The sequence below is a fragment of the Barbatula barbatula genome, assembly GCF_947034865.1.
Source record: "Barbatula barbatula genome assembly, chromosome: 14".
NCBI lineage: Eukaryota > Metazoa > Chordata > Actinopteri > Cypriniformes > Nemacheilidae > Barbatula > Barbatula barbatula.
In genome coordinates this window covers 23452464-23475332 of record NC_136777.1, presented here as the reverse complement: position 1 = coordinate 23475332, position 22869 = coordinate 23452464, and the positions used below count along the sequence as shown (strand labels likewise).

The following is a 22869-nucleotide window of genomic DNA, read 5'->3' as shown; positions in this document are numbered from 1 at the left end:
GAGAGGGCTTTCTCTTCCTGTGCACCGAGACTTTAGAATGCTCTTTCGCTTAGTCTTGAAGTATTTTTTATTTTTAGCAGGATGTAAATGTACTTTGCTCATTAAGTAAGACTGATAACTTTAGTTGGCTCTTGTGGGCTACAAATGATAAAAGTTTACATTTAATGTAAGCGAATGGACGAGGAGTTTTTGAGTCATGAATGGGAAACATGCATCTTTCATGATCACGTTCGTGGCAGGCAGTGGCGGTTCTACATTGAATTGCACCCCGGGCGAGACCACCTTTGCGACCACCAATTCACCTTGGTGAGGTGACACATAATCGTTTTGTATTACTTATTTTTTATTAACAATTTCACACAATTCAGAAAAACTCAAATGTGCAGGAACTATATGTCATGAAACTGAAGGAGAACCCAATTGCAGGCAGCGAAACGGGATGAAGGGGTTAACAAGACTTTAATATATAAAACAGAAAACAAAAGCCCACAATGGGGTAAAAGAACATACAAGAACCGACGAAGGACTAAACCGAAACAGCCTAGAACTAACACTCACAAAGACTAACTAATACAAGACACTAAGACTAGACTTACTATACTCTAGCAGTTTAGCAGGTTAGAGGTACAAGGTACAAGAACGGCATACAAGTACAACGAACGAGCACAAGACAATAGACAAGAGGGCATTAAATAGGGGAACAAACACAGGATAATTACTAAGGGGCAGGTGAAGGTAATGAAACACTAATGGGAAGGCTAACGAGACAAAAGGGCGGGAAACACTGACGAGACACGAGAAAGCACATGGCTTTCTCACACAAAACCTAAGGCTATGCCATGACTCCGCTGCAAGACCAAGAATAAACATGACATGATAGCGGAATCATGACATAAGCCCCCCCTTAAATGAACACCATCAGGTGTTCATCAAGGGGTAGACTGACAAGACAGGGCAGACTGGGACAACGACAAGACAAGGCAAAACATGGAAAACAAGATTAACGGCAGACAAGCATAAATTAGAAAGGGGTTGGGGTGACATAATAAAAATAACAAACAAGGGAGGGGGGGGAGGGGGAACAACAGAGTTCATGGGGGGAACAAAAGAGTCCATGGGAGGAAGTCCAAAGGGTGTGGGACATGGGGGAACAGTTTTTGTCCCTGGCGCTCGGAAGCGCGGAGTCCCAGGGGACTTAGGGGACACCCTGGGGGGCGGCGCTCGAGAGCGCGAAGTCCCCGGCAGGGCAGGGCTTTGACGCCGGCTGGAAGGCCGGCAGGGCTGGACTTGACGCCGGCTGGAAGGCCGGCAGGGCTGGACTTGACGCCGGGCTGGAAGGCCGGCAGGGCAGGACTTGACGGGACCACCGGGACCACCGGACTTGACGGGACCACCGGGACCACCGGACTTGACGGGACCACCAGATTTGACGCGACCGCATTGGACACCGGCCGCAGCATCGCCTGGGCTTGCTTCTGTGCCCTCCTTCTTTGCCTTTTCCTTCTTAATCGCACCACCCGTCCGGTGGTTGGCCGAAGAAAGGAGACAAAGGGCAGGTCTGTCTCCGGATTGGAGGCCTCCGAAGAGGACCCCCAGGATTCCCGCCTTCCTCGTTTGCCACCCAGGCTGACTGCGGGTGGGGAGGCAGAAGGTGGTGGAGCGGAGGGCGTGGCGATGCCCAAAACACCAACCTGCAGGACACGACCCTCCAGGCGGGTTGACATCTGTCCCGGAGTAGTGGAGCCCGGGCAAAGATCAGCGCCCAAGGTGTCAGCAGACATCGTCCCCGAATCCCCCCTTCCCCACTCACCGCGAATGCCGCCAAGCGGAACAGGAGCCGCGGAGCTCGAGCCGGGCAGAGCTGAGTCCCCCAGGGCGGCGACAGTCAGGGCGCAATCCTCCGGGACGCTAGCCAATGGGGCGGGTACCCCGACTGGAACTCTGGCCTCGTCCCGGTTGATCTCGAACCTGACCATATTGTCGAACCCAAGGGGCTTAAGCACCCTCTTCTCCGATGGCGTGAGACGGTTGGTGAGGCAGCCATCAAAGATCACCTTTAACTCTGCATCACCGAACTCAGTATCCCTCGCCACCGAAGAAAATGCCCTGGCGAACTCCCGCGTCCCATAATCCCCCTGACGGAACCCAAAGAGCAAGTGGGCAAGGCGAGATCGCAGGAACGATGCTGAACGGTCCATGTGGGCTGCCTGCTGGGTTCGGTTCTGGCTCGTTCGTTCTGTCATGAAACTGAAGGAGAACCCAATTGCAGGCAGCGAAACGGGATGAAGGGGTTAACAAGACTTTAATATATAAAACAGAAAACAAAAGCCCACAATGGGGTAAAAGAACATACAAGAACCGACGAAGGACTAAACCGAAACAGACTAGAACTAACACTCACAAAGACTAACTAATACAAGACACTAAGACTAGACTTACTATACTCTAGCAGGTTAGAGGTACAAGGTACAAGAACGGCATACAAGTACAACGAACGAGCACAAGACAATAGACAAGAGGGCATTAAATAGGGGAACAAACACAGGATAATTACTAAGGGGCAGGTGAAGGTAATGAAACACTAATGGGAAGGCTAACGAGACAAAAGGGCGGGAAACACTGACGAGACACGAGAAAGCACATGGCTTTCTCACACAAAACCTAAGGCTATGCCATGACTCCGCTGCAAGACCAAGAATAAACATGACATGATAGCGGAATCATGACACTATAGGCCTGTATTCATTACATTATGAATAAAATGTGCGTTATTTGGAAGAAAGTCGAGGTGGTGTGTGACTGACTTCAGCCCACTAATTGAATTCGCATCATGGGCACCTCGCATCATGGGCTCGCACCGCAAGTAGGTCATTGCGTCTTTGCATTGACTTAACATGTAAATCACTCGTTTTTTTTACTGCTCGTGCCGGTGCCGCCCCTCATGTGACATGAAGAAGAATGCCGCCCATGCCTAAAACCGCTACTGAGGGCAGGGGTACCTCTGGCCACTTATGATCATATTCTGATGAAAGGAAATGATTGGATACTACCAACTCGACAGAAGGGGAAATTACAAATTGCCCTCATTGTAATCCGTAATGCCGTTACTAGTAAAAAACCCTGTCAATGACAGAGAATATTCAGTGTTGTAGTGCATTAGACACATCAGACAGACACACATGAACTAGTTATATTTCTAAATTATAAAAACAACAGTTGACCAGGGTGCCTGTAAAACCAGCTCCAAACTGCATTTAACACCCAGATGCAGAACCAAACATCTGGTTATTATTGCAACCCATGCCAAACCATCAAGATAAGACTCTTTTACAACCCAGAGGAATCTACTGAGATGCATATACATCTGTAAATAAATATATAAAGACAGCCGTCTTTGTTAAAAAATGCTGAGGCGGGTTTGATCCGGCATGTTCTGAGAACATGACGATATAGGTGTTATGGTCACTGCTGGCGACATTCTGCTGAATGTAGCCGCCACCCGCGTCTGCTTCCCAGGCGAGCAGCGGGGGTGATTTGGGGGTACCTATGGATGTTGCTTTGGCTTCGCGCATCACCCATACCCCAGCACGCTCACCTGACTCGTCCCCGATGGGCGGCGATAGACCGTCCCATACCGGGCAGACCTCACAGAGGGCTGAGGACAAACTTTCTGTCATTGCGGTTCAACAGTTTGCTTGAATAAGCACAGAAAAGACTATTATAATATAATTTAATATAGTGTGTTCACACCTGACTTTATAACTGTGGAGCTGGCGCTGGTATACAGACTGTTCCCGCGTATTATAAAGCATCCCGCGTATTATTAAGAAGATGCATGTCTGACTCATGTCTGCGCATTTTACCACAGTAACTCATAATCTTCGTCAGTAATGTGCATGGCCCAAATCTGAGAGGAGATTTCACAGGAGACCATGTGCCATCTCATCAGGAGTACGCCCAGACATTTTACGGGAGTTCAAACGGGCACCTAGGGCCCTGCACATTACTGACTAACATTATGAGTTACTGTGGTAAAACTTTAAAAGTTGAATGAGCCAATATTTCCATTTTTAGAGTGATTTGTGAATTGTGCAAGTTCTCCCACTTAAAAAGATGAGAGAGGCCTGTAATTTTCATCATAGCTACACTTCAACTATGAGAGAAAATCAGAAAATCCAATTTTTAAAGAATTTATTTACAAATTATAGTGGAAAATAAGTATTTGGTCAATAACAAAAGTTCATCTCAATACTTTGTTATATACCCTTTGCTGGCAATGACAGAGGTCAAATGTTTTCTGTAAGTCTTCACAAGGTTTTTACACACTGTTGCTGGTAGTTTCGTTGGGGAACAAAGATTTTCAACTCCCTCTAAAGATTTTCTATGGGGTTGAGATCTGGAGACTGGCTAGGCCACTCCACGACCTTGAAATGCTTCTTACAAAGCCACTCCTTCTCTGCCCGGGCGGTGTGTTTGGGATGATTAGAATAGATTCAACTTTATTGTAATTACACATATACAAGTACAGTCTAACAAACTGTAGTTTAGATCGAACCAGAAGTGCAATTAGAAGGATATACAGTGTGCATAAACACAGAATACAATATTAGAAAAATACTATACAGTGGGCATGGACTAAGAAAATACTTTACAGTAGTTATGTTCTATGAAAAAATGTACAGTAGGTTTGTACTTTGACCAATATATACAGCTGGCTATATACTATGAGCAGAAATGTACAGGTGGCTATGAGCAGATAATAATTTAGACTAAACAGTAGAGCAAGTAGGGATGTACCGATCCGATACTCTGGATCGGATTTGGCTCCGATCCATACTTTTTTGAAAGGATCAGGTACCGATCCAAATCCGATACAAAATTAACAGCGATTGTTGAACGGGGAGCTGTATTTATGTAAATAGAAAACGTTTGTTTATTTTGAGAAAAAATGCATTTACTTAAAAATAATAATTAAATACTTTGAAATTTATTTTGCGTAATCGCCTGACAGGCGAGTTTAGCGGGGAGACCTTTCAGGGCCCAACTTTATGCCTATATGGAAATTAACTATATATTTCACGCTTGAAACAACAGAAAGCAGCACAGTGTGGAAGTACTGTTGCGCGTTAAAATACGGCACATTTAATCAAACATCTTCAGAAGCATCCTGGAAAAGATCACAAGGAGTTTGTACAAGCGAAACGTAAAAAGGATTAATTAAAGCAGCAAACCTTGCAGGAAGTATTTCAAAGGCAAGAAAAACTTCACAAAGACGACAAAAAAATCTGTAAAAATAACAGAAAAAGTTGTGGAATTTATTGTACTAGATGATCAGCCTCTCTCTGTTGTGGAAAATGTAGGCTTCCGTCGCCTGAGCCGCGTTAGTTTATCATCGCGTTAATACATTTCTGAAACAGCTTTGCCAGAGTTATTTTATAGTGTCGTCGCATGTTGCGGATCAGTTAAAATATGTAAAATCTTTGAGCTTCACTACTAATATTTGGAGCTCCGACGTGTGTCCCATGTCCCTTTTGAGTTTAACCGCGCATGGGATGGATTCTGGTTATGCATTGCAGAGTGCTGTGCTACATGCTAAAGAGTTGCGAGGGTCATACACAACAGCGTGATTTCAGCTTCAATCAAAGAAATGCTGGATGGTTGGAAAATACAGATTGTCATGACTGGGCTTGATTGATTGACTTGGCTTGATTGATTTATTTCAATTACAAGTTTAGCACAGTGTTCTTAATAAAGATGTTCGTCATACTGTGTATATTATTTATCTAAGTGTATTTCATGAATTGATTGAATATACAAAGCTTGACTTTAAGCATTCTAAACCTTAAAAGGTCAACAATAACTGATATCGTATTTGGATCGGTATCGGCCGATATTTGTAAGTTCAGTATCGGAATCGGATCGGCAGAGAAAAACTGGTATCGTTGCATCCCTAAAAGCAAGTGCATAAATTATAGACATTAGCTATTAAAGTTGCAGTACAATAGATGAGTTAATGCAGTTATTGAAGTTACAGTGCAGTGGATGAGTTAATGCAGTTAATAAAGTTGCAGAGCAGTAGATGAGTAATTCAGTTATTGAAGCTACAGTGCAATAAATGAGTAGATGCAGTTAGTAGAGTTACAGTGCAATAGGTGAGTTAGTGCAGTTTTTGAAGTTACAGTGCAGTAGATGAGTTAATGCAGTTGAAAGTAGTCCAGTAGTGCAAATGAGCATTCAGTATAATATAATATTCCTGGTGTGCAAGTGAGCAGTAAAGAGTGCAAATGATGCTGTGTGTGTGTATAAACAGTCCGGTAGAGCAGATAAACATTAAGTACTGGTGTGTACAGTTCAGTCATGCATGACAGCCCTATAGTGCAATGTGAACATTGTTATAGCATCATTAAAGTTAAAGGTATGAGGGGTAGTGGAATCAGTGGGGGGCAGAGTTCAATAATGAAACAGCTCTGGGAAAAAAGCTGTTTCTTAGTCTGCTGGTTCTTGTCCGCCTGCAGGAAGGCAAGAGAATAAACAGTCTATGAGCGGGGTGAGAGGAGTCCTTGGTGTATCACTTTCTGGACATAAATCATGAGACTTTTTGTCCGGGTCTTGAGATGTTGTGGAAAGCTTTCCAGTATAAGCTATAAAACTACTTAAGGTTCTATCTTTATTTATTCTATGTCTGGCTAACATGTGTTTTTCTTTTTTGGTGAGGGTTAGGGTTAGCCTTCTTGACCAGGCATGAGGTGTTGTGGGTTCAGGACAGGTCCTCCGAAATATGGGTCCCCAGGCACTTAAATCTGGAAACACGTTAGACAGCCATCCCATTAATTTGGATGGGGTCGTGTGCACCTCCTTTCACCTTCCTGAAGTCCACGATGATCTCTTTTGTCTTGGAGGTATTAAGGAGCAGGTTGTTGTCTGAGCACCATGTGGCCAGATGCTGGACCTCCCTGTATGCAGTCTCATCGTTGTTGCAGATGAGACCAATCACTGTTGTATCGTCTGCAAACTTGATGAAGGAGTTAGATCCGTTCACAGGCCTGACCCTGTGGTATACCAGTGTTGAGGGTGATGGTGGTGGTGAAGTTGTGGCCTGACCTAACAAGCTGATGTCTGTTCGTCAAAAAATCCATAATCCAGTTGCAAGTTGAGTAGTAAATGCCTAGGTTTCCATTCAATGCCCTTGCTGATGGAAGGAGGTTTTTACTCAAAATCTCACGATACATGGGTCGACACGAGTCGTCCTGGTCCCTTTGCAGAAAAACTGCCCCAAAGCATGATGTTTCCACCCCCATGTTTCACAGTAGGTACGGTGTTATTTGGATGCAACTCAGCATTCTTTCTCCTCCAAACACGAGTGTGGCGAGCGGGCCAATGGGCAATAAGCGTCGCCAAATGAGGCGTAGTGTTACTGATGGTAGCCTTTATTACTTTGGTCTCAGCTCTTTGCAGGTCATTCACTAGGTCCCCCTATGTGGTTCTGGGATTTTTGCTCACCGTTCTTGTGATCATTTTGACCCCACGGGGTGAAGCTCCAGATCGAGGGAGATTATCAGTGGTCTTGTATGTCTTCCATTTTCTAATAATTGCTCCCACTGTTGATTTCTTCACACCAAGCTGCTTACCTATTGCAGATTCAGTCTTGCCAGCCTGGTGCAGGTCTACAATTTTGCTTCTGGTGTCCTTTGACAGCTCTTTGGTCTTGGCCATAGTGAAGTTTGGAGTCTGACTGAGGTTGTGGACAGGTGTCTTTTATACTTATAACGAGTTCAAACAGGTGCCATTAATACAGGTAACGAGTGGAGGACTTAAAGAACTTACAGGTCTGTGAGAGCCAGAAATCTTAGTATTGTAGGTGAACAAATGCTTATTTTCCAACATAATTTGCAAATAAATTCTCAAAAATTCCGTCTCTCATAGTTGAAGTGTACCTATGATGAAAATTACAGGCCTCTCTCATCTTTTTATGTGAGCGAACTTGCACAATTAGTGGCCGACTAAATACTTTTTGCCCCACTGTGTAAATATATATATATATATATATATAGCGTAATAATAATTCAAAGTTATTTTTCAGTTCTCTGATTGCTGATTCACATCGTTCCTAGTGGGCAGGAGCTGTACTGCGAACTGTGGGCAGAAGCCCCGCCCCTCCATGTCATCGTCCATCACAATCTTTCACTGCAGCCCTTCTCAAAGTCCGGACTACGGTCCGGGAGGTAATTTGTTCCGGACCCGCCAAGTGCCAAACAAACACACATTCAGGCACGGGTGTACACTGACAGGCACGTCGCACGTACAAACCAGTTTAGGGGTCGTTCTCGTGCCTATCCATGTCATCCGGTACAAAAATGTTTTTATTTTCTACCGCAGAGCTGATAACGGACATTTATAGAATGTAATCACAAACACGTCACGTGCTGCTTTGGTAACACAAAAGACGGAGCTATAACGCCTCTGGTCGCATTCATTAGCACGATTCGGCATGGTTAGACAACCGTGTAGAAAGCGTGGAAACATAACTGTCCGGGCGTCTCGTGTTTTTGCAGCCTTAAGCAGTGTTTACAGACTTCTTCAGCTAAAGCGGGTAGATCAAATGTTGCAGGTATCAGCCACGAGTGCGTGGTTTTTCTTCTTAAATATGTAAATAAGAATGACTTTTTGCATTTTGTTGTATAAATATACAGCACTGTATGTAACAGTTAAGACAGTAAACGCAAGTACGACTAGATAACACCATGAATATGATGATAAGCATATGAAGAGTTGATTTGCAAAAAAAGATTGTGTTATGTTTAATTGTGCATTCAAATTAATATCAATGAAACTGCAATTGGGTTCTTTTGAATAAGTAATAATGTAAACTACAGCTAACTAACACAATAAAAAATTTGTGGTGTGTTGCACGGCACTCTTTCAACTTTGAAACTGAAGCATCTTGCTGAACAGCTGAAGACGTGACAGTAGCACCAATTTCCTTTGATTTGATTGGTCACTGCCGAGCTCTGTAACCACCAACTCCCGCCTTCATTTGATTGGCTACCTCACTTATTTTGATATTGTAACCTTGTGTTTGGTCAGTAATTTCACAAAGTTTGACACACACCACAGAAAAAATACTGGGTACGACCGTAAGTGAGAAAATGGATGTGTGCCGTGAATATATCACAAAAAAGCAGTAATTTCTTGTGCTCTTGGGGGCCCCCAGTGGGTCGTGAGGCCCGCTTAGTTCACATCTAGGTAGGGTCGGTTCTGGATATGTGTCTTAAATCTCTCTCTTGATTGTTATTTTCTGTTTGGTTGAGTTGATTTACTTTTCCAATTTTGATTCCTTTTGTTTGGTTTATGTTACCCTCTGGTGAGAGGGCTGGTTAAGAAAGGACTTGATGTGAATAGAATGATTTGTATTAATAAAACAAACGCATGTAAATGAGAATATTGAGTAGTGAATGACTTCACCACACAAAATAGTAAAGACCGAAATTGTAGCTTCAATATTACCATAAACTTCTATTTCACACAGTTTATTAAGCACGACAGTGTTATTTGTTTACCATATCCCATAAATGTTTTGCCGGATTTATAAAAGAGCATCTTTTATCTTTGAAACTGTCTAAAATGATAAAAGAAAAAGCCATTACCCCAATTAAAAACTGTTTTTTTTCAGATAATATTGGTAATTAAATGATTTTACTTTTGGGTGTTTTGTTGGATGACTCAAACAAAACAGAAACAATCTCAACATGCCTGTGTTATATTCCGACATGTGCTTGCTGTAACAACATATCATGGCGACATCTAGCGGTTTCTCATAAATAACGGGCACAAGTAATGATCTTATTATATACCTTATGACATAGATGCATTTTCTAGATCTAACTATTGAGATATTAATTCTATGTAATATGTCTCTTTTCATCCGCCCTTCATCTGTACAGAATACACTGATATAATACATTACTTACAACTTTATCACTTACACCTTGGTGTATTACTTGCATTTGTGTAGCGAGTGTTCAAGTCGGCATGTTCTTCTCTGTATGTCGTGAAGTTTGTGAAGTACTCGAAGCTCAACAAACTCCTTCATTATGAGTCCGATCTGTCTTGACTGACACGTCTGATAACATGACGTGATCGTACAGTGAAAGAAAGACAAGCTCGCGTGTTTAAACATCTCTGCGTCTCAACATTAGACAGAACTGTGACTAAAGCACATATGAGCTCATTTTGGTGAAGTTATTTAGAACCGAGTCGAGCAGATTGACACAGTTAAACAACAACAGCGGATTGACTTTCCTCAAACTTCACTAACTTGCCGTCAGAACGGATTTATTTGGGTCAGTTCTGCTTTTATTGTTTAGTTCTTGGTCTGCAGTATCTATAACCCAACATAAACATTACATAACTGAAGATGATGTTAAACCGCTAGTTATATTCGTGTGATGTTAGTTTACCTCATGAATTGTGACAACTGGTCCAGACCAAAGCGTTTTCCTCAAAATGGCAGAAATAACTGAAGCAGCGGACGCGATTCCTGCAAATACATCCCGGACAGGAAGCGGATTTCATCAGCCCATACATGGCAAAACAACTATGCATATTCATGAGCAGCGCTGAACGTGAGCGCATATGACTTAATATTCAAAAGCCGGGCTCACAAGAGTTAAATTTCATTGAATATTCATGAGACAAACTTCCGTCGCATTTCTTTAGAGGATAAACAAGAAGCAAAGAAACTTGACATTATATGCACGTGACGAATGAATGAAATCACACGCGATTTCGATGACACTTTGATTTTAATGTTATTTAGTACAGTGTGCTGGTAAACAGACGAGAAAGAAAACAGACTGGATGAGATTAAATAGTGATGTAAAATAATAACAAGGGTGAATGAAGATCAAATCATTTTCAGTGATATATTCCCTTTCATAACATGTGTATGTGATCTATGACATCATCCTCTTCTCGGTGGCACAGGTCTGACCATCAGTTTTCTCCGGACACAAGTGTGTGTGTGTGTGTGTGTGTGTGTGTGTGTGAGGAACAAAACAACATGACCGCTGGAATTTGATAATCCCACAAACACACTCATCACTCGCTCCAAACACAATCACTTTTACAGACTGCACACACACACACACACACACACACACACACACACACACACACACACACTCATCACTCGCTCCAAACACAATCACTTTTACAGACTGCACACACACACACACACACACACACACACACACACACACACACACTCATCACTCGCTCCAAACACAATCACTTATACAGACTGCACACACACACACACACACACACACACTCATCACTCGCTCCAAACACAATCACTTTTACAGACTGCACACACACACACACACACACACACACACACACACACACACACACACACACACACACACACACACAAACACACATCACTCGCTCCAAACACAATCACTTTTACAGACTGCACACACACACACACACACACACACACACACACACTCATCACTCGCTCCAAACACAATCACTTTTACAGACTGCACACACACACACACACACACACACAAACACACACACACAAACACACATCACTCGCTCCAAACACAATCACTTTTACAGACTGCACACACACACACACACACACACACACACTCATCACTCGCTCCAAACACAATCACTTTTACAGACTGCACACACACACACACACACACACACACACACATCACTCGCTCCAAACACAATCACTTTTACAGACTGCACACACACACACACACACACACACACACACACACACACACACACACACTCATCACTCGCTCCAAACACAATCACTTTTACACACACACACACACACACACACAGGCTGCAGACGTTTCTCTGATCAGTCGTGCGCCCCGATGTCAAATGTACTATCGGCCTTTGTTCTTCTTTGAGTTTCCCTGCAAGAGTAAAGCAGAAGAACCATTTCATTATAAACCTTTAGATCACACTTCTCTCACATTATGACAGACAGCAGCAAAACATGTATACTAAACAATAATATTTCACTGATGCTATTCAAAATTTAGTTCAGTAAATAAAATCAAAGATAACAGGACAGGGAATTATCTTTTATAAGATGTACACTAAGAATAACTGTCTGTAGGATGTCTTGATGGGAACCTGGGTATAGACACACGTATGGCTTCATATATCTACAATGGCATTGACTTGATCTGTTATATTATCAATTGTATTTTGTTTTGCATAAAAATACTTGACGTCAAATGGTTACAACTTCAACCCGTTTACTTAACTCTACGGCGAGGCACACACATCCATAGATGTAAATATATATCAGTAAAGATGAGACGTCAAACATAAGATCAGGGCCTAGTTGCAAGAAACCTGTTAAGTTAAGAAAACCCTTAGTGACAATACTGTTAGTCAATTAGACTCAAGGGTGTGATGGAAATTTTCATGACGTGGGTTTCTTCATGCTAATCTCTGTAAAAATTGATTCAAGACTGTCTATCTTGTTGTTCTTAAATTCCTGAGAAATGTTTTGCTACGTGGCAGACCACTCAGCTCCTTTACCCTTGAGCAAAGACCAAGAGGTTCTGGTGAAGATAAGAGATGGCGACACATCTTCGTTACCAAAGATACGTTCTTGCTCAGGGGTGGGGGAGAAGAGGGGGTGTCATGTTTGGATCATATAAAAGCCCCTGTAAGTGAGAAGGAGGGCACCTTCTCTCTGCACCATGCTTGTGATGCAGACTGAATGTCAATAAATATAAAATACCTTGCAAGGTAACTCATCCTCTCTGTGTGTTGCATTTGTCTAAAGTGTTTAAAAACTCACTTTGATTAAGGAATAAGAAAATTCCACAACAAGGGTTTTATTAACTTATCTTTAAGTGATTCTTTACCCCAAAATGTTAATTCTTTCATTATTTAATCTCCTTCCAGTTGTTCCAAATTTGTATAAATGTCTTTGTTCTGAGATATTTGGAAGAATAAACTATGGGAGTTGATGGGTGTTGAGATGTGTCTTGATATAATCATTCTTCCAAATATCTTTCTCTGTGTTCATCAGAACAAAGACTTTTATACACTAAGGAAACCGGGTGAGGAAATGATGACAACATTTTCATGTTTGTGCGAACAATCCCTTTTAGGGGTTTCTAGCAACCGTCTGCAGATACATTATATACATCCACACAAATGAACAGTAGGTGGCAGTATGTCCTCTTGACACAAGCCTGCCTGCCATTAAAGAAGAACTCCTTCAGTAAACCTCTGTTTGAGGTAAACACATGGGCTGCGTCTGAAATCGCATACTGTGACAGTATGTACTCAATCAACAGTATGTTCTATATGGGAGTAGTATGAATACATTTGGGACATACAATACGATATATTTGCGTCCGCCATGTTTTATGGTCATGTGACCCGTATGCTCTTTGACCTATGATGTATTAACAACAATCTACACGACTGTCAATCTACATACTGAGGTTTCGGACTCATGACTCGTACTCATTTTCCCCTACTGTATAGTATTGAAGTAGGTGATTTCAGGCACAGCCATGCATAAAATCACAGCTTTAAACCTTCGTCTTTAAAACAGTTAAGACTATTTAAGACATTTCCATTCACCAATATCATATACTTTATACATTATAAGAATATACTGATAAACACAGAAGCTGATGCTTGCGGTTTAGTTATTTATTCTAATGACCGAGAGAAGACAGTATTAACATCAAAAAGTCCAAATCTGGATAAAATGCATTTTATAATGGCAAGAAATGTGTTGCATAAATTAAATGTAGGAATTATTTTTGGTTATGAATCTGTATGTTTGTATTGTTTGTGACCAACAAGATTCAAATGTATTTTAGTACAGTGAACTCATTGTCATGTTCAAGAAACCAATTTGAAATGATTCGAGCTTTGTGACATGGTGCATTATCCTGCAGGAAGTAGACATCATAAAGTAGATCACCCCTAAGTGCATTGAAGCAACTGCCATGTGATTGGTTGATTAGATAATTGCATTAATGAGAAATTGAACAGGTGTTCCTAATAATCCTTTAGGTGAGTGTATAAAAATACACCACATAGTGTCTTTATTTGAAGAGTTTGGTTCCAAAATTATATAAAAATAATTTAATATTCAAATGCAATTAATATATCAATCAAACTGCAGTTGGTTTGTTTTGATTATAGCCATTACTCAAAAAATACAGCTAACAAACACAATAAAAACATGATGAATCTAGATTTTTCTAAATTAAAAACATAAATGTGTTCTCATTATGGAACCAAACTCTTCATTTGTTTCATTATTATTTTAGCATTCTTTTTGATTTATTTTCCAGCATCTTAAATAAACAGAGGAACTTATTAGTGTGTCTGTGTTTAGTTTTGGATGTGGAATGTGTTGCGCTGGCTGCTGGGTTCAGTGTAGCCCTTTGGTTTGTGCTGCGCTGGCCAGAGCAAAGTAAGCAAAGTTTTCAAAACAGCGAGAGTTCTTTACATTTTCTATCGCAGAAGATCTTGATTTCAAAGTAGTGAAGGAGGCTAGAGGAGGGAAAACAGCATGCGGCCGCTGCTCGTGTGCGTTTAACACACACATGCTTATACCTACAACAAGCTACTTGACTTAAAACACATCTGACATGCCTCCGTGATATGTCTCCATGACACAGCGTTTGTATTGAAATTAGTTCAGACAGATAGTAGCTGTTCATCCATTTTATTTTCCTGCGCTTGGATGCCTTGTTTCTATTGGCCGCGTGGGTCATCATCACAGAACTGTAACGACACCGGATTCCCCTCCATCATCACTGACTCACGTACTATCCCGCTCCCGCTCGCGCTCCCCTCCACACACTCGATTTATACCCTAACCTGTTGCTTCAGTTCTTCGTCCAGTGTTGTTGTTGTTAGTCGAAACCTCATTCCTTTTATATGTTGATAGTTCCGCTTTTGATTCCCTATTCCCGTGTGGATTACTCTTTTTGTGGATTTATGTTTTGCCTTTTTGTTCATCTATCGTCCTTTTGCCTTTTTTGGTCTGTTCATTAAACCCCCTTTTCACTGGTTCTCTGAATGTGCTCTTCTGCCCGGACCAAAAGAATGACAAGAGCACAGCAGAAAAAGATGAACTATTATGAACTTTGACTGCCCCAAAACAACAAGTAATAAAAGATCATAAAAAATACAGAAATGGAATAGATTTGGGAGAAATGTGTCTCCTCTGGTGAACAATGGTACGTTTTCATGTTTTAAAATCATCTCTGGAGCTGTGAATATTCACCTGCCTCACGCTTTGATTATGTTTCAGAGGGTCACCATATAATGCATCTTGTTGCCTTTTTTTAATGAAAAATACATATACCAATTTGTATTAATATTATACTTTTAACACAAAACAACTAAATGGGAGGGAAACATTTTCAGGTTCTTTATTGTCATTGTTATGAATAACAACAGAGGAGCCTGTAATGTAAACGTGCAATCCCTAGTGCACTATAGCTTGTGTGAAGTGTCTGTTGCGTTTCATTCGATGGTTCGAGATCGGCTTTAATGATGCACTCCTTTATCTTCATAAAACCCCAAATGTGTCCAAATATGAGCTTTGAAGGCATTCGGTGTGTTTATTAGCGCCGGCTCCTGCTCTCCCTTACGCCTTTATGTACAAACGGAAGTGTCATTTACTTCCAATGATTCTTTCATTGTGTGCATGGATGCAGAATGTTTTGACGTTAGCATGGTGATGTATGTACTGTATGGTAAAAAGCCTTATTTTCCACAGCTCTATGTGCAGGACTGGAGGAGAGTTAGCCGTCTGACCTTTGAGTTGAGTTTGAGCGTGTCGATCTCTTCTCTCTGTTTGCTCAGCGTGTCGTTCATACTGCACAGATGATCGCTCATCATGCTCAGCTGATCTTCATAACTTCTCTTCGTGGTGCTGAGTTCATCCTGAAAAACAAAGCATTAGCTCGATTTCAGCAGCTCATGATCTACTATGGAAAGTTCAAAACTAGAAGTAAGGGCAATACCTGTAAGCGAGTGATGTTGGTATTAGCGAGCTTCAGTTCCTCCACCAAAGCCTCGCGACACTTTTCTGCAATGGAGAGACGTCGGCTAACAGCTCGACACTGAAAGAGGATGACATGACAACATTCTTCAACTACTTTATTTCAGCCTATAGGTACTTGGAAACAGCCATTAGATTACATCGTCCTGCAAACTGACAACAAGATTTGCTTATGAACCATAGTGTTTTGAAATCGTCCCTTAAAACTGACTTTCTATAGGCTAGCGTTTAGGTGATTATGTGATTACTCTGTGTTTAATCATATTGGCCTTGTTTTGTTTGATTTGTTCTTTATTGCTTGTACCTTTGTGGGTATCTTTTTTATTTCAAATTTGTATTCCGTTCCGAGATTTTTGTATTCCGTGTATTCCGCGGAATGTAAATAAGTGGGCGTGTTTAACCCACCCGTAACAAATGAACCTATCAAACATTCTTTTGACCTTCTTTCGGTCTGTAGTTTAGTGATCCGCTCCAGTCCGGCGATTCTTCTCTCACCCGCAGTGCTCGTGCAGAGATCTGCTCCAGCATAGAAAAAAGCTCATTCTCAACACGTATTGCAGAAGTCAGGTTGTTTTGTAAAGCTGTTAATAGCTTTAATAAAATTTGAAATGCACGCATTTGCATTGCATTGAAATGCGCGATGATGCTTGCCGCGTGAGCGCTTTGATGTGAGGCACTAACATCCAGTTTTGTGAGACGCGTGAGGAGTAAACATAGAGAATAAACAAACCTAAAGACACACAAATATTGCTCATCTAATAGAGAATGAAAACGATAAAAACCTACAGTACAGACCCCATGAACACCAGTTTATAACAGGAGTCAAATACTGTACTCTCACTGTTTGTGCATATCAAAACTTCATTATTATACATGCTGTCTATCTTCCTACTGTATACATATGATATAAATATAAATAAATAATACATCTGATTGTCAGAACTTAATTTGATATCTTCAGTAGATTTTCATAACTTGCCTACATTTTAACTACTTAAATAAACTGTAATAAATAAACTAGTTAAATCAATCTAAGAAACATTTGGTGTAAAATATAGCATTATAATGCGAGATTTCATGAATATGTCGTTACAGTAAAATTCTCTACAAGTTCTCTACGCCACCACCTGTCGAACCCGCCCACATCCCTGACACGTGTGTGCTCCCCACCTTTTCTCCTCTGTCTGAAGCTGATGTCTCCAAGGTCATTGGTTCCAACGGTTGTGCCTGCTCTGACCAACATCATCAACTCTTCGCTCACCACTGGGACATTTCCCACTGCGTTCAAAGAGGCCTGCATCACACCGCTACTGAAGAAACCCACCCTCAACCTTACACTGCTAGAACACTACAGGCCTGTTTCCCTTCTTCCTTTCATTGCCAAAGCCCTGGAGCGAGTTGTGTTCAATCAGCTCTCCTCCTTTCTCATGCAAAACAACCTCCTGGACAGCAATCAGTCTGGGTTCAAGACCGGTCATTCCACAGAGACTGCACTGCTCTCAGTCATCGAAGCCCTGAGACTGGCAAAAGCATCATCCATGTCATCTGTGCTCATCCTACTGGATCTGTCTGCTGCCTTTGACACTGTCAATCATCACATCCTCCTGGCTTCTCTCAGTGCTATGGGTGTCTCTGGAATGGCGTTGCAATGGTTTGAGTCCTACCTCTCGGGTAGGTCATTCAGAGTATCCTGGAGAGATGAGGGCTCAGTGCTTGGACCGCTACTCTTCTCCATTTACATGACATCCCTCGGCTCGGTCATTCAGAAGCATGGCTTCTCCTATCACTGCTATGCCGATGACACACAACTCTACTTGTCATTTCAACCGGACGATCCGACGGTCACTGCTCGCATCGCGGCATGACATCTCGCTTTGGATGAAGGATCATCACCTGCAGCTAAACCTTGCAAAAACGGAACTGCTTGTGATCCCAGCCAACCCAAAGATTCACCACAACCTTACCATTCAACTAGGCTCATCAACGATTACACCGTCCAGCACAGCCAGAAACCTGGGAGTGGTAATCGATGATCGGCTTAACCTCACAAGTCATGTTGCCAGCACCACCCGGTCCTGTAGATTCATCCTCTACAACATTAGGAAAATTAGACCTTTCCTATCGGAGCACTCTACGCAAGTCCTAGTCCAGGCTCTTGTCCTGTCCAAACTAGATTATTGCAATGTGCTTCTGGCTGGACTTCCTGCTTGCACAATCAAACCTCTCCAGATGATCCAGAATGCGGCGGCAAGAGTGGTCTTCAATGAACCGAAGAGAGCGCATGTAACTCCGCTCTTCATCAGGTTACACTGGCTCCCTGTTGCCGTCCGCATAAAGTTCAAAGCTTTGCTCCTGGCCTACAAGACCAACACCGGGTCCGCACCATCGTATCTCCACTCGCTAATGCAGACCTATGTTCCTGCCAGATCACTGCGGTCTGCAAGGAAAAAAGTCACTCTCCTGTACCTTCTCTGGATCTGTTCCACATTGGTGGAATGATCTACCAGCTGCTACAAGATCAGCAGACTCGGTTGCCATCTTTAAAAAAGGCCTAAAAACGCATCTCTTCCGTCAACACGTCGCTGATTGATTTTTCCTAATTCTCTTCCATTTCCTTCTTTATAAAATAAACACTTACTAACCTCACTATTCTTATCTTTGTATACTGTGCTAGGCTTTAATGGACTAGTTTGATGCACTTATGTATTTTGTTGCCTATGTTGTTATAATTGCTTCCAATGTTTCCTCATCTGTAAGTCGCTTTGGATAAAAGCGTCTGCTAAATGACTAAATGTAAATGTGAAATAATTTACTCATTCCGTGAAATCGATTTTTGACCATTCCGCCCACTTCTACTATCAGTTAAACGGTTTAACTTCTTTTAATAATGAAAAAAATGTATTTTTTGGTATGACAATGCAGATAATAAATAATAGATTTTCATGTTTTTTGCATGACAACGAAAGATGTGCTATTACTTGTTAACTTACGTCAACACGTGAAAGACGTCGGCGCGTGAAGCCACACGTGCCAACAGACATTTCGCTGAGAACGCAAAATGAAGCGAGCGAAAAAAAGTAATGTGTGGGAGCATTTCGACAAAAATGTGCATCTTTGGCAATGGCCAGAAGATGAACAAGTGGTGTCGGATGATGCGGCTGCGCAAGCAGTTTTGAACAAACAAAGTTTAGTTTAGGAAGAATTCACGTTGTTTTCGTTGTCATCTTAATTTGTTAACTATTTAATTTATGTGATTTTTTTTCAGTTTAGTCTTATTTACAGTTTGTTATTTATTTTCAAAAAATTTTAATTATATTCTTCATTTATATTGTGAATAATATTATGTTCGTTGTTATTAAGGTTTTCTTGTGATCGTTGTTGATCCGTTTTGTACGCTACTGTTTGCACTTTCATAATAAACCCATAAAAATTTGTTTTTACTGGGTCACAGACAATCGGCAACAGCATTTTTTTTCAACGTCCGATTTATATAAAAATCTCAGTTAACAGTTAATGTTCGGTTAACGAGCGTCGGTTAAGAAAATGATCCGAAATGAACATCCCTATTTTTATTATTATTATTGAAACCAGGTTGGTCATATTAATATCAACATAAGATAATGATAAACAATTTCAACATTTACAAAGCAGCGTTTGTAGTCTTCTGTATAGATGAACTAGAAATACCTCTACTATATACTCGCAGTAATGTTTTGAGATGTGTCGTCCTGTATTTTAGAGCTTTTGTTACTCTCGTGTACTTCACGTGGCTGATTTACTGCTGTTGTCTCCGGCTGCAACTATTTCTGAGAACTAGTCCAAAACTTTACATTTAGCGGCGTGACCTTTTTTTCATGATGTCAGGCGGGAGCTGCTTGGAGCTTTCGTGACGTGATGCCAAAGGTTTGGGGACATCACGCATGTTACGTGGCTACGTAGGCCTACCAAAGAACCTAATAAAATATGAAAATATATATTCCCAAATATTTAATATAGCCTATAGGAAATTGCATGCAAAATACATGTTTTCTTTATTTTGTTTTTAATGACCAACCCCGCAAATAAAGTGACAATTTATTTTCCCGCCCCAGACCGACCCGTGGTTTATGAGACGACCCGCGCATCACTAGCTAGTGATTTGTGCACTTCTTGAACCTCGAATTACACTTTGCAGGAGACAACCACATCGTTCTAGAAAATGCATACGGACATCTTTTTATCACGGTTCCTCGGGGTGCTTTCATGATAATAAAGTATACTGCATTTATTATGATCATGTTTGACGGGTGTTGACGTTATAAGAGACTCAGATGGAGCAGCATTTCCTACTGATCCCAGAGCCATGTTTCACGGACAAGCTCTGCATGAAAAAAAAGAATCGATGCCTCGCATAATCGCAGCCGGCTCCATTTCTGCAGGAGTGAGTGGTAATCGCCATTAATCATGCACAGAAATTCTGATACGTTAAGCTCACATCAGCCAACGGTCTCATTATTCAATACAGAGTGATGATGAGAAGAGAGCGTGACATGTGAGTTTGGGTTCAGACTGACCTCAGCGTGGAAGTGCACGGCTTTACTGTCACACATCTGCAGTTGTGCGGTCAGCTCGGACACGCGGTTCAGGTAATGTGTTTTTATCAGCCGTTCTCGTGATTCCTGGTCTTCAGCCTACAGCACACGAACACAAACACCATAACCCCTCATACACTGCACATGATGATCAACACCTCATTCAAACACATAAGAATAAATACATACGCTGTCACTGCAGGACGTGATCGTCACCATGCCCACCTGATCATACAGAAACATGCGATTTCATGGTCAACATGAAAGGTTTTAATGGCAGGCATTTCAAATCTTTGATCCGTTTGTCCTCACCACACTGGTGTCCTGGAGGAGCTCCGTACTGTCTGTTTGTGCCTCATCAGAGCTTTCAGCGCTGCTGTGAGACTGCCCTCCGGCCCCGGCCACTTGAGCCTCCAGTTGAGCCATTCGCTGGTTCTCCTTCTCCAAACGCACCTGCCCCAGCTGAGCCTCCAGCAACCAGTGCTCCTTCTCCTGCTCCAGACGAGAGATCTTCTCCTGAGTCTGAAGAACCTGCCCGAGGAGAACCCAGAGTGACAGAGAGATCTGTGATGAACAGTCATGCTTTGGGTGAGCTCCAGATATATGAAGAACATTTAGGAAAATGGCCTCTTAATATAGACAACGTTTACATGTGATTGATTTTACTCGACAAAGCGTGTGAAATAGAGCATGCCGACTCACTCTGTGTTCATGTATGTACTGTATGTCTCTGCATGAGCGTAAAATGCTTTTGTTCTGTAACACAAGCATTTCCTAACACTACATATTTTCAATGAATAAACTTAGTACGAGGCTATAGCTGAGTAAGTAATATTTCCAGTAATATATTGTTTTTGTGTTGCATTGATTTGGCGCAGTTACTGCAGTGCAGATTTGGGCTTTAGTTTTGATTCATTTAAGCTCCGCTGTGTTCCGCTGTCATTTGTACTGAGGCTCCGTAAATATGCAGGCTTAACAGTTTCATTTCATTTTGACAATTTATATTCAACTTAATATGGCTAGGTGTATTATTTTTAATAAAGGAAAATCTTCATTGTGGTCCTGCATTACAGAATAACAATAGAAAGTGTTCAGATGCAAAACCCCCTAAAAGTGCTTTCAGGATGTTGAGTGGATGTAGTCCACACGGTTTTTATTTTATGTTATTCAAATAATTTTCATTCAAAATCTGTTAAATACCCCAAATGCTCATTTAAAAGAAACAAGGTCAGACAGATTCAGAGGGTTTTGCATCTGAACTCTTCATATGTATTTCCTGTCAGCATTACTCTCATTGTTTCTGCCTGTATACCGGACAGATCTTGATATTTGAAGACAAGGAAAGAAATGAAGATTCAAGAATTCTATACCTGAACCTTCCATTCATTTATAGTGGACTTTAGAGAAATTAGAAAGTAGTCACAGCGCGAAACAAGCTCCATTCAAGAATCTAACCACTGACTCTTCTCCTAAAGACATCTAACAGACGACAACAACTACTAATTCAGTCTACCATGTCAGAAATGAAAGAACATTTTCCACTCCTGGAGATGGATGTGGTGGAACTATATTCCCAAGTTATGGGAAAACAATGCACAGAAATTAAAGCAGAAATGCAGGAAGAGCTTTTTATCTTGAAATCAGAACTCCAAAGAAAGATGAACTTTCTCATGTTTGCACAAGAATCTTCTGCTAAACACCTGACCTGTCCAGATATCCTCACTGACAATCACAGCGGAGTCCACTGCAGCGCTCCAGACAACACTACTGAAACAGAAGCTCTTATTTTAATCGACTCCAACAGGAAATACATCAACAAGAAACTCTTTTTTTCAAAAATGAAAACAGAAACTCCAGTGCCCAAACACAAGGCTATTCAGATCCCATAAAACTACAAGCACATCATAATCCACACAGGGACCAATGACTTTAGAGGAATGGACGGTCATGTGTCTCCCGCACTCAGAGAGGTGGCCATCAAAGCTTCAGCTTCAGACTTAAACAACCTTGTCCACGATACTGAGAGATGTGCCATTTCATTTGATCCATGGAAACAACGTGGAGCTCTCCAGAAGTTACAATAATCTGGACCTTAACATCAGCAAAGCCAAGGAAATTATTTTGCATTCATGGAGAGGAGGTAAAGAGGGTAGAGAGCTTTAAATTCCCCGGCCTTAACATCTCGGGCGACCTCACCTGGTC

At 41.6% G+C, this 22869-nt stretch overlaps 1 protein-coding gene across 4 annotated transcripts in view; it reads right to left on the bottom strand.

The window, feature by feature from the left end:
- Positions 1-10786: 10786 nt before the first annotated feature.
- Positions 10787-22869, bottom strand: part of ppp1r21 (protein phosphatase 1, regulatory subunit 21) — a 38240-nt gene continuing 26157 nt past the window's right edge. For 3 of the 4 annotated variants that reach the window (XM_079472934.1, XM_079472935.1, XM_079472937.1), the window contains 6 exons: positions 20980-21198; positions 20857-20892; positions 20650-20766; positions 16059-16157; positions 15850-15978; positions 10788-11948 (listed from right to left, as the gene is read on the bottom strand). In XM_079472934.1, the coding sequence (XP_079329060.1) occupies positions 11919-11948; positions 15850-15978; positions 16059-16157; positions 20650-20766; positions 20857-20892; positions 20980-21198 (630 nt within the window). In that variant the 3' untranslated portion in view covers positions 10788-11918. Of the gene's footprint in view, positions 11949-15849; positions 15979-16058; positions 16158-20649; positions 20767-20856; positions 20893-20979; positions 21199-22869 lie in introns of all 4 variants that reach the window. The other variant, XM_079472936.1, reaches the window with a different exon arrangement.